Raw genomic sequence first — 13063 nt, forward strand, 5'->3', positions numbered from 1 at the left:
CCCAGCAAGTAATGGGGATTGGACATGAAATATCATCTTTAGCTTTGGAGTTATTGGCAATTGTTAGCTTCTGGGAAAAGGAGAGACAGATTTCTAAAATTATGCCCCCATTGAAATTTCCTATGCCAAAGGAATGGGTCCATTACTTTTAAGTTCAGCCTTATGCAAATTAGCAGGATGTGGACTTTATGCCAAAATATTCTGTGAATGGCCTTTAGCCCAGTTGTTTACAGAGACTTTATTTCCCTTGGAAGCGGTCGAGTTCGGCCTGTTCCGAACACACTTTTCTTAGCCCTGTCTTCCAGGTTCCTAGTAGAGTGACCTGCTAAGTTCTCTGTATAGGGTTCATGTGCTTTTCTAGTTTAAAGTTCCAAAGTCTTTCACGTTTCCAAAACACATGAGGATAGGATTCTTCACAGCAATACCCCACTCTTTGGTAATAAACACCTTTATTTAGTTACTTTTGATTACTGTGGTAAAATGCCACAATCTAAACTGACTTACAAAAGAATTTTGTAATTTTGTAATTATTTTTGATTATGGTTTCAGGGATGTGTGGGGTCCCTGAGGTATAGACAGAGAGGTAATATAGCAGGTGACTGGGTCACAAAACTGAGAGATCCCACCCGGACAATACAGAGGGTAGCAAAATCTGTGGTACTGGTAACAATGTTGTTGACATTCAGCAGTAGATGTAGGAAGGAGAGGATTTGAGGCATATTATCTGAGATTGTAGCTATGCCTCCTTCATTCCTACCACACCCTTGCTACAATAGTGTTGGGAGACTCTATACAAGAAGGGAAAATTTGACTGAATAGAGGCTACTTAATGCAACACTCATGAGGTTGTTATTAATGATGAAATTTGCTATGTTGAAGCTGCTCAGGGACCACTCATGGACTTGTGATCAGCCTACTACTTATGTTCCTCAAGTACCAATAATCTCAGTGGCTCACCAAGTTGGACTTGGGTGGAATTTTTATTTGACCTCTCCCAGTGCTCAATATGGAGTGAATAGATGTTCACATCTTCTTAGGAAAACTTAATGTAACAGTGCCCCAAACAGCATCACATGTATGACACCAAAGAATGTTGCAAGCTCAAATAATAAGTACACCCTCTTGTACGATGTCTGCAGAGGTCTCTGTGTTCCTGGACTAAAGGAGGTAAGGGTATTTGTTCTGATGACCCTGGGTTCACAGGTTACCCTGAAGATTTCTTCTAAAACACTTCTATGAGTTAATTCCCTCAGTCGGTGATGTGTGGGGTGTGGCCTATTACTGAGATGCATTCAAGGTAATTCTCCATTGTCTAATGACCCCAGCATCTTCAGGGCCATGGTTTTCTTGGCCAAAACTTCAAGTTCCCTTCTTATTTGCACAGACTGCAATTTTTCAAAAATAAACTTGTTCTGCTTTATTTCATATTTCTACCTGTAAATGACAAAAAGCAGACATTAATTCATGCTACAGTAAAGCCCTGGAGTAACATTTCTTCTGCAAAATTAATTAGTTCACCAGTAGTAAATTCACAAAATGTCAACAATGTCAGATTGTAAAATAACTTCTCTCTGGTCCTGATATCAAAAGAGTTCTTTTGCTCCCCAAACACCTATGAGCACAGTCTTTGCTATTCACATTGCGGTAAGAATCCCAGATCCCACCTGAATCACCCTAGAAATGTTTAGAGATTATTAAACCAGAATCTGCAAACTTTTCCAAATTGCACTCACAAACCAGTTCCAAAGCATGCCCCACTACTCCTTGTTGTTACAGCACTGATCCCACTTTTCTGTCAGTGAGCTTCCCATCATTGTAAGAAATACCAAAGTTAATCAATTTAATGGGGAAATATTTTACAGATGATTTCAGAGAGTTTATTACGTGGCCATCTGCAAGCATTGTCTGGATAAAGTGAGGATGTTTCTGATAGAGTAGGTCAAGCTTTGAAATCAAATGTGAAGAAATTATGTAAATATGACAAAGAGCCCAGTATCCAGAAGCTCCAGAGAATGTCTGGATGAAGCCATAGTGGGCTTTCCATGTTTACCAGGGACAGTTGTCCCAATGAACTGTCAGAGCTATATGTCATTGGCATGGAAAGAATTAATAATGGTGTCAATAGAGGCTCCAAGAGTCCCAAGAAGGCTCTGATTTAGAAGTCTTTAAATAACTCTTGTTGTCTTTCTTAATCCAGCTATTAAAACATAAGGAAGAGAAAGTCAACTGGATATCTAGACGTCCATCATTTGAGTTCCCCACCTTCCCCACGACATTTACCTCTCAGTATAAAGTAGAGAAAGAAAATAAGCATGACGGCAAACGCTATCAGCATGCTCAGGATCATAGTCATGTCATCCAACCACATAGTATCCAAGTCCAACTGTGCATCTGAAGCAAAGACTGGGTGGAGATGCAAGAATTAGGAAGTTCAAAGCATAGAAAGGAAGGCTGCATTACAGATTTAGATAGATTCACCTTTCTGGTTCCAATTGTTCTGTATTTTTGAATATATGAAGTTGGGGAAGAAATAGTTTGAGTTACATGGATGAATCTAGAAATAAATGCTCTTGGGTTAAGCCTGGAAGAATCAATAAGAAAATAGATATATTATACTATTCAAAGGAGCTTGACACATGTTCTGACTGACCAGAGTCTGAAGTGGTGAGAGAGCCCAAGAATACAGGGTCTTCTAAAGGGTATGGTGAAATAGTGTGCTCTTAGGATGAAAAGACTCTCTGAAGTTGAAGGTACATTATAACTTTCAAAAGTAGTATGCTCATGTGTAGCATAAACATCCATGAAAAATATATTTTCTAGTTAAATTGGAAAACTTCAGATCTTCAAATTCATCATTATTCTCTGTAATGGTAGCACCCCATGTCAAAAATTAGGGATAATTGTTTCATTGCTGCATAATTATGTTGATTAAAAACTACATTCCTGGGTGAGCCAACTCCCACATTGCAAGCATGAGAGAGGTGTCCCCATTACCCATCTGTCTTGTGGATGTATGGTTGGGTAAGAGTTACCCTTCACCCCACCCTCAGCAATTACCCATCAAAGTCTGGGGGCAGGTGAGAGAGCTGTCCCTATGGCCATAAGAGCAGGAAAACCAACATTGTTAGTGTAGGTGTGGGTGTGCCAGTACCAATTGTAAGCGTGGGAGAACTGCCCCCATTTCTCATCTGGCAGACCAACCCTACAGCTGCCCAGGCCCAAATACGTGTTTGTGCCTTGGCCTGCCCCACCATCCACCCCATCTATGACCAGCTAGAGATGTGAAGAGAAATGGTCCACAGACTCAAAACTGCAGGATCTCCATAACACATAACAACATATAGAAAGAGTCCTATTGAGAGCCCAGCATCAACAGTGTAGTAGAAATCAGAGGCCTTGAATCAGACCAATGTCTCTGCAATGAATACTTACAAGTAAAATACATGGACAAAGAGGTTTACTGCATGACTCACTATCACACTGCAGCTTCAATGTTGAGATTTTAAATTTTTTCCTCTTTTTTTTCCTATTTTTTTAATCTTAAATTTTCTTTTACTGGAGGCCCTGAGGGTGCAGTGGAAGAGGATGTATGTGAAGAGATGGGAAAATGAATGGGATCAAGATACATGATGCAAAAGACAGATAGAATACATAAAAAAACTACCTTTTGTAGATAGAGGTTACTTTTTTGTTCCCCCACCACCCAGACCCAAATAATCACACAGAAACCATATTAATTATAACACTGTTTTGCCTATTAGCTCAGGTTTCTTATTAACTAACTCTTATATCTTAAATTAACCAATTTCTATTAATCTATGTATCACCATAAGACTGAGGCCTACCATTAGGCTTCACCCCAGAGATGCAGGGATGTTTAAACATATGAAAATCTGTCAATGTAATCTATCATATAAACAAACTGAAAGAAAAAATCTGATCATCTCATTAGATGCTAAAAAAGCCTTCGACAAAATCCAACATCCCTTCATGATAAAGCTCTTGGAGAAATCATGAATACAAGGAACTTACCTAAATGTAACAAAAGCACTATGCAGCAAACTTACAACCAATACCAAACTAAATGAAGAGAAACTCAAATGATTCCACTAAAATCAGGAACATGACAAGGTTATCCAGTCTCTCAATATCTATTCAATAAAGTACTCAAAGTTCTAGCTAGAGCATTAAGAAAACAAAGAAGATCAAAGAGTTTCAGGTTGGAAAGGAACTGGTACATTTACACAATGGAGTACTACACAGCAGAAAAAATATTGACATCTTGAATTTTGCAGGAAAATGGGTGGAGCTAGAAATCATCATTTTGAATGAGGTAACCCAGACACAGAAAGACCATTTTCACATGTACTTGCTCATAAGTGGCTTTTAAACAGAAAACAATGAAAACCAGCCTAGAAAGCACAATCCCAGAGAACTTAGACAACAATGAGGACACAAAAGAGACATACATAGATCTAATCTATATGGGAAATAGAAAAAGACAAGAGTATATTGGGAGCATGGGGACCTTGAAGGAGGGTTGGAGGGGAGGAAAGAGGCATGGAGGGAAGCAGAGAAAAATGTAGAGCTCAATAAAAGTCAATAAAAAAATTGGAAAGGAAGAAACCAAACTTTCACTATTTGCAGGTGATATGATAGTATGTATGTATATATAAGTGACTCCAAAAATTCTGCCAGAAAACTTCTACACCTGATAAATACCTTCAGTGATATGGCATGATACAAGACTAATTAAAAAAAAACCCAGTAGTCCTCCTACATACAAGTGGCAAATGGGTTGAGAAAAAAAAATCACAAAACATCATACTTGACAGTAGCCACATATATTACAAAATACTTTGGGGGTAAGTCTAGGCAAACAGTTGAAAGGCCTGTATGATAAAAACTTTAAGGTTTTGAAGAAAGAAATTGAAGAAGATATCAGAAAATGAAAAGATTTTCCATGCTCTTAGATAGGTAGAATTAACACATTAAAAATGACAATCTTATCAAAGGCAATCTATAGATTTAATGAAATTTCCATCAAAATCCCAACACAATTTTTCACAGACCTTAAAAAAACAGCAATCAACTTCATATGGAAAAACAAAAAACCCAGAATAGGCAAAACAAGCCTATACAGGATTGCAACTCAAAATACAATCTCAAAATGACTTTGAAATATCATCCTATACATGTCAGAATGACTAAGATAAAAAAAAAAAACTGATGACAACCTATGGTGGAAGGGATGTGGATTAAGTGGTACACTTCTCCACCGCAAATGGAAGTGCACACTTGTACCGTTTCTTTGGAAATTTGTATGGTGGTTTTATCAGAAAACTGGGAATCAATCTACCTTAAGACCCAGCAATACCGCTCTTGGGCATATTCCTAAAGGATGATCAATTATACCAAAAAGAGATTTGATCAACTGTGCTCATAGCTGCATTATTTGTAATAGCTAGAACCTGTATACAATCTAGACGCCTCTCAACCAAAGAATGAATAAAGACAATGTGGTACATTTACATAACGGGCTACTGATTTTTTTTTTTTAGTGTAACCTGGTATATACTTACTCATAAGGGACTACTAGATGTAAAGAAAAGAATAACCAGACTATAAACCACAGCTCTAGAGAAGCTAGGTGACAAGGAGGACCCTAAGAGAAATGTATGGATCACCCTGGAATGGGGAATTAGATGAGATCTTTTGGGTAACCTTGGGGCAAGTGAGGTGGTAGAGGAAAGGAGAGAGGGGATGAGAACATGAAGGAACAGGGTGGTTCAATTGGGGTAGGGACGGATTGGGAGAGCAATGAAAGAGCTATCTTGATAGAAGGAGACATATGGTATTAGGGGGAAACCGGGAGCTAGGGAAAATCCCAGAAATCCACAAGGACCACTCCAGATAAGACCCCCTAGTAATAGTGGACAGGGTGCTTGAATTGACCTTTCTCCCTAAACAGATTGGTGCCTACCATAACTGTCATAGTAGAGCCTTCATCCAGTAACTAATGGAACCAGATGCAGAGATCTGCAACAAAGCACCAGGCTGAGCCCCAGCAAAAAAACTGAAGAGAGGGAGGAGGGCTTATATGAGCAAGGAAGGTCAAGATCATGGCAGGAAAATCTACAGAGACAGCTGAACCAAGTTCTGGAGAATTCATGAACTCTAGACCAATAGCTGTGGAGCCCTAATAGGACCAAACTAGGCCCTCTGCATGTGGGAGACAGTTGTGCAGCTTGGTCAATCCGAGGGGCTCCTGTTAGTGGAACCAGGATCTATCCTTGGTGCATGGTCTAGTTTTTTGGAGTCCATTTCCTATGGTGAGATGGAGTGCTGGTGCTCATCCTTGATGCAGGAGGGAGGGGCTTGATCCTGCCTCAACTTAATGGGCCAGACTTTGTTGACTCTCCATGGGAGGTCTTACCCTTTGGGTGGAGTGGATGGGATATGGGCTGGCAGGGGAGGCAAGGGGAGCCTGGAAGAGGGGTTGGAGGGAGAACTGTAGTTGGAATGTAACATGAAATTTAAAAATTAAATAAAAAATATTCAGAAAAGAAGCTAGAGCTCTTATACACTATTGAATTGTGGGAATGTCAAATGAACACCGTGGAAAATGGAATAATAATTCATTAAATGTGTGCAAACAGAGGTATCATAGTATTCTGAAGTTCCTCTTCTTAGTGTACAGCTTCAAAGAATTAAAATCAGAATCTAGAAGAAATACTTGTGTCTTTGTATTCATAGTAGCATTATGCATAATGTTAGTGTGAAACATGCACTTCAACCCCTTGGGGCTGTGTTTCATCAATATAAATATACAGTCTTTGATAAAATAGTAGAAATGTTAACAGAAGCTTAATCTTAACTTTCTTGTGAAAAATAAATGTTTTGCATTCAAATTATTTGTTAATTTTTTTCTAAAATACTTTGCAACAATTAATGACTTATTTTAATTTTTAAATGATATTAACACTAAATTTATTTGTTATGCTAAAATGGACATACAAGTTTAACATAAGTTTAACTATGCTAGAAATTTTTAACTTCTCCATTTGAATAGTGAATATGTTTATATTTTTATGTGACCACTAGTACCATCTATTTCCAGAATCCTTTCTAATCTCACAAACTGAAACATTAATCTATCAAACAATTTTTCTACTTGCAACTCTAGCAACCACAGCTCTATTTTATACCTGCATGGTGTTGATAACCAGGAAAAATATTTTTTAAAAAAGCTGGAACACTTGTACACTATTGAATAGTGGGAATGTAATGATAAAAATGGAATGTTACAGTGTTTGTCTTTTATGACTAGTTAATCACAGTGTCTTAGATGTTTGCCTATGTGTGGATGTAGTAGACCCACAGTGTAAGATAACTGCAAAATTCTCTTTCTGCTTAATTTTATTTTAGGCAATTTGTGCCTTCAATTCATCTAACCAATATAAAAATGTCCTCTAATTTAAGACTTCTGCAGTGGGGCTTTTCATGCATAGTTGCACTTATTTTAATTAAGTGCTTTATTGCGCAAATTAAAGGTAGAGTACACATTTTAAATAAGTTACATTCAGCTATCTCTAAAGTTTCACAATTGTCATTTCAACTTCCTTCTCAAAGAGAAGAGGAGTCCATTATGGGTGATAATATCCATCATGAAAATGAGAAAAAGAATCTGAGAAAATGTGGGTAATTTTGAGGATCAAGTCATTTTTTTGGACATCAATTACAAGAAGAAATCTGTCATTTTAAGACATTTAAGCTCTGTTGGATTATTATCTCCTTCTGTTTGATATTATATATCTAGCCTGAAGATATGGGATGATCAAATTAATTTATTAAGTAAAGTGGTGATGTCAAAAATAATATTATCAAACTGAAGAAAACTGTTCAGGAGCAGATGTACCATTACTTTATGTCTTTAAACCCATAAAACCCCAGAGACTGGAATCCAAACTTTATGATGTGTTCCAGACCCTATCGTCTTTAAATTCAAACTGATATAAGTCTCTATTGACTAAGCTGTGACTGGGCATTTGGAAAAAGAGATTTATAGAAAGATACCATCTTTTTTCCATCACATACCTCTATTTTTTTTGCACAAACCGAAAATGAATAATGCAAGTGCAGCAACAGAAAGAAGGGTTATCACCATGGCCACACAGCAAGGAGAGCGGCACGCGCAGGAGTGACCTAAAGAAAGAGAGTGTTAAAATCACTGGTTATTTTTGGGTAGGAACTTTAAATTTAAAAAAACAGGGCAAGGCCTACATTTTAATGTCATCTTTCTATATTTCAAATAGTGTTAAGGCCAAAAAGTAAAAGATCAGAGAACTGTTGGTCACAGGAACAAAAAGCACAGTTGATTTTAAGATGGAGATGGTATTGAGTGGAGGACAAACATACTTAGAAAAGACAGATCACGTTTGTCTTTCTCTCATCTATCCATCAGTGGGGTAGAGAGCAGAATATAATGATCATGATTGTCATTGTCATTTTATCTGATCCTGAAAAATGCTGGGAATTGGATAATTCTAAAGAACTGTGAACTGCCTGAGATCTGTACTCTTTGGATATAAGAATTTCATCAGGAGGACTTCAGATGGTCCTTGTCATTCAGGCACAATCAGCCTGGCTGTCCAGGAGATAATCTAGGAAAAATAGAAAGACTGTGATCTGAAGGGTGCTGGATACAGGTGGACAATAAGGCCATGCCCAGGAAGACAACAGTAATAAAGAAGTAAGAAGACATTCTCCACTTGGCACAGGATGCTTGAACACTGAGAATCAATAAAGCAGAAGCAAGAAGCCATTTCAAAAAGACTTTTGCTTATCATGGTGGTTCAGTAGCTCAAGACCCCAGGCAAACCATGCTAAGTGATATAGAACTATACACTAAAATCCATAAATAAAACACTATGAGATTATAAAAAAAAGTGGACCATGAATCAGGCCTGAATATTATTCATTGAGTTGCAAATCTGGAGAGACGAATCTTTACACAGATTCCAAGCAATGTTCAGGAACTGCATGAAAATGAAGCTAACATTGAATTCAGAAGGAATTTTCACAGGTGTGACCAGATCTGAAGTTTCACCTGTGAAGCACTGAAGATTGTCTTAGGGAAGCATCAGTAATCCAATCAACCAAAGAAACACTCAGCAATGAGACCAGGACTAACCCTAACAGAAGGAATTCCCAGGGGTAGGGAAAGAACATGAACAAGTCTGGATGAAAACCAGCATCAGGCCGGTCACTTTTCGGGTCCCATTTGATTTTTATGAATAGATCAGATCCTTGGAGCAGGACATCTCGGCCCTGTTCTGCTCTGCTCTTGTCTACATCACATTCCCCCTATTTCATCTTTTTAGATATCTGTCTTAATAACTTTTGTTAGATTTGTCTTCTCCTAAAAGACCTAACCCCCACACGCTTATGAGTATCTGGCTGCTGGTAGATGCTAGAGAAGGGTAAATAATTTTCTTCAGTGATGTAGCCACTGTTAAGTTTCCCATGCTTCAGGAAATAACAATTCATAAATTAAAGTCAATGGATTTCGAAACCCAATAAAACAAAACAAAAATGTAACATGAAAGTAGCAGGGTATTTACTGTGAAGAAGATGTTCAGTGGATTATGAGGGATGTCAAAGGGTTAATGAGAAGTGAAACTGCCCCAAAATACAATATTCAATCTAGTAACTTGTCAAATAAAAAGCTTTAAATAATGAAGAATTTTATTGATGAAAGGACCTTTAAAATATTTTTAGTGTATATCATAGTGGAAGAATTCAGCTGTGTCTTCTCTCCATGAAAGTGTTCCACATCTGGGGAATCTGCATGGGACCAAACTAGCCCTCTGAATGTGGGTGACAGTTATGTGCATTTATCTGTTGGTGTCAGCCCGGGCAGTGGGACCAGGACTTATCCTAGGTGCATGAACTGTCTTTTTGGAGCCCCTTCCCTGTGATGGGATATCTTGTTCAACCTTGATACTTTTTTGACTCTCCAAGGGAGGCCTTACTTACTGAGGAGTGGATGGGGATATGAAGGGAGGAGGTGGGGTGGGAAGGGAGGAAGTGGGGTGCAGAAGAAAAGAAGGAAGGGGGAACTTTTGTTGGCATATAAAATGAAAAAAGTTTTTTAAATAACAAGAAAGTGTTTCACAATTAGGTAGTATTCATTCCTCTGCAAGGAAATTATAGGCACAGTCAAATCTAAATAAATAAAGTGTAAGATATGAGTATTTGTGTGACTTATATTGTCTTTTACCTAGCACTAATATCCATGTGATTTAGGTTCAAATTTTAATTTTTGCTATTTTAATATTTAATCTTAACATTTAATAAATCTTATATTTGTTTATAATTTTAATAGATAATTCTTTAGTAATAATATTTGATTAAATATATGCAGCACAGGTTATAATACTTACTACTTGTAAGGCTTTTGGAGTAAGGTTTGTCAATAGTTAAGCCTCAATTAGTACTAGCATCTTACGATGATATGACTAATTTTTACTATAAGATCAACTCTGCATCTTTTAGAATGATCTAGAAGCACTTTGAAGACAAGATGAATAAAATATTGCCGGCTCAACATGCACCAGAGATAAAGCCTTAATAATTGGATGAGATTTGGGTGGCAAAATTGTACTTAGAAGAGTCTCTAGATACAAGTCTCTCAAAGAGGGGTCTGAGATTCTGAAGAAGGGCATGCAGTGATGCAGGGAAAAAAAACAACAAAGCCCCACTTCTTAAAAAAAAAAACTAGATTGTGTCAAGAAGTGAACAAGTTAAGTGTGAGTTTACTTTTGCCAAACAGCAATAAAGAAGAATAAACGTAGCAAGTCTGGTTTTGTGATGTGAGAGTTAGATGCACTTTGGGAGAATGCCAGCTGTTTTAATTCAGATAGTAGAGCTCAGGGAGGGAGCTCAGCTGGGAATGAAAAGGGAAGTCAAAGAATAGGAGAGAAACACAGAAGTGCTGACACCCAAATCCTTAACTAACACTTAAGGATTAACTTAACTAAGCTGCACGTGGGAGAATTTCCAAAGATCTTGAATATGCACTGAAAAGATAGAGCTGCTTATGAAGGAATCTGTCAGTTCAAGGTTATTAAAATCAGTACATCTTTAAAACCTGAACATCTGTATATTTGTGTTTTTGTGACTTTCCAAGTTCATTTCCTCCAAGTATAACACTGTTGAAAAGGAATGCATTTTTTTTCCTCCTGGGAAAACAGATCATCTGATAGTCCAACTGGTATACCTCTCCCTATAGGTTCAATTTTACTGGGGTTGTATTGAATGAAAACTATGTAGCCATTTCTGCAATGTTAAGTTTAGATCTTTACTTTCTGCCCTCAGTGAGCCCAATGGAACCCTGAAGAAATCAAAAGAGAAGGATGTACAAATGTTGAATATTAATTAACTTTCCATTTTTTGTATCTATCATCACAGGAATAGGAAGTTTCATTTTGACTGATGCAAATAAATTAAGGCAGTCACAAAAATCTTTTATCAGCAAAAGAGGGACTTTTATGGACAAAGATATATGTCTAATGTATGACCCATGATAATATTCTTGCAGACACGCTTCCAAATAAAACATCATACAGTGTTAATTCTCTCTCCCTATTCCATTTTGATTCTCTCTTCCTGAAAACATGCTTACCTTCCATGATATGTAGTTTACAACTGTGAATTATGATGAAGAGTGCCATCATAATCAGAATTACAGTCACAATCATCCACCAAATAATGTTCCAAGAAAATATTTCATCTGAAATAGAAAAGCACAAATTTTACAACCCAGATAATTCAGAATGTTTGGATCAACCCAAATAGGAGAGCCATATCCAAGTCTTCTCCAATCCTACCACCTTGGAATGGTAAATTTAGGCCAGTTTGGAGAGGCATATATGAACTGTATAAAAAGTATCATAGGAGCAAATTTGTATGAAGTTGGTGCAAAGACTAAAAGCCATTCTCTCTATTTTTTTCCATCATTTTTGTCTCATGAAATTCCCGACTATACTGTAAGAGGGAAAGTAAAATTCTTTCCTCACAGGGATAAATCACAGGTTTCCAGGGAGCTAATACATTCAGTTCCAAATCAATGCTTCAGTTCTATCTGAACTCTTAGGACACATGCAATGCCAGTGTTCTCACTGAATGATGGTAAAATTATAGGCGCAGAGAGCAGAAACAATGAAAAGGCAGGTATGCTGGTTAGTTCTTGTGTCAACTTGACACAAACTCCAGTGATCTTGGAGGAAAGGATATTGTTTGAGGAGTTGCCTTCATCAGACTGGCTTATGGACCTATCTCTGAGATATTTTATTGATCAATGACTCAAGTAGGAGAGAGAAAATGATTGATGAGGAAGAACCTAGAACAGTGCCAACTCTGGGCATCTGGTCCTGGGTGAATAAGAAAAAAAGAACTCAGGAAGCAGATGCAGAGGCAGGTGGAGGTCTGTGAGTAGAGGCCAGACTGATCTACAGAGTGAGTTTCAGGACAGCCAAGGCTACAAAGAGAAACCCTGTTTTGAGAAAAAAGAAAGAATGAAAGAAAGAGAGAGAGAGAGAGAGAGAGAGAGAGAGAGAAAGGAAACTGATTAAGCCATGGAAAACAATCTAGTAATCAGCTTTCTTTTGTGGCTTCTGCCTGTATTTCTACTTGAGTTCTTGCTCCAACTTCTCTTAATGATGGGCTATGACCTGGGAGTGTAAATCAAATCAAACTCTCACCCCAAGTTGCTTTCGGTCATGGAGTTTATCACAGTCATAGAATGCAAACTAGGACAGCATGGATGCTTACATTGGACAAGGGAGATTCAATAAAAACTTATAAGCATTAAGAATATCTCTTTATCTCTATTAAAATATATTATATTGTATATGGATAAAGGGAACAGTGTATCAGGAAGATGTATTGCACCATAGACTGATGTAGTTAATTTCTTTTTAACATTAGTTAAATTCATGGCATTTAGATCCAGCTTTCATAATTTGACAATTTCACAATCACAGGCCTTATATTTCCCTCC

At 37.5% G+C, this 13063-nt stretch overlaps 1 protein-coding gene across 4 annotated transcripts in view; it reads right to left on the reverse strand.

Annotated features, from left to right (window-relative positions):
• Positions 1-430: 430 nt before the first annotated feature.
• Positions 431-13063, reverse strand: part of LOC146895141 (putative selection and upkeep of intraepithelial T-cells protein 1 homolog) — a 28158-nt gene continuing 15525 nt past the window's right edge. For 2 of the 4 annotated variants that reach the window (XM_087904733.1, XM_087904730.1), the window contains 4 exons: positions 11687-11794; positions 8098-8205; positions 2281-2403; positions 431-1434 (listed from right to left, as the gene is read on the reverse strand). In XM_087904733.1, the coding sequence (XP_087760859.1) occupies positions 1418-1434; positions 2281-2403; positions 8098-8205; positions 11687-11794 (356 nt within the window). In that variant the 3' untranslated portion in view covers positions 431-1417. The remainder of the gene's footprint in view (positions 1435-2280; positions 2404-8097; positions 8206-11686; positions 11795-13063) is intronic. The other 2 variants (XM_087904731.1, XM_087904732.1) reach the window with 2 other exon arrangements.

Source organism: Myodes glareolus, chromosome 3 (genome assembly GCF_982192425.1).
Source record: "Myodes glareolus chromosome 3, mMyoGla1.1, whole genome shotgun sequence".
NCBI lineage: Eukaryota > Metazoa > Chordata > Mammalia > Rodentia > Cricetidae > Myodes > Myodes glareolus.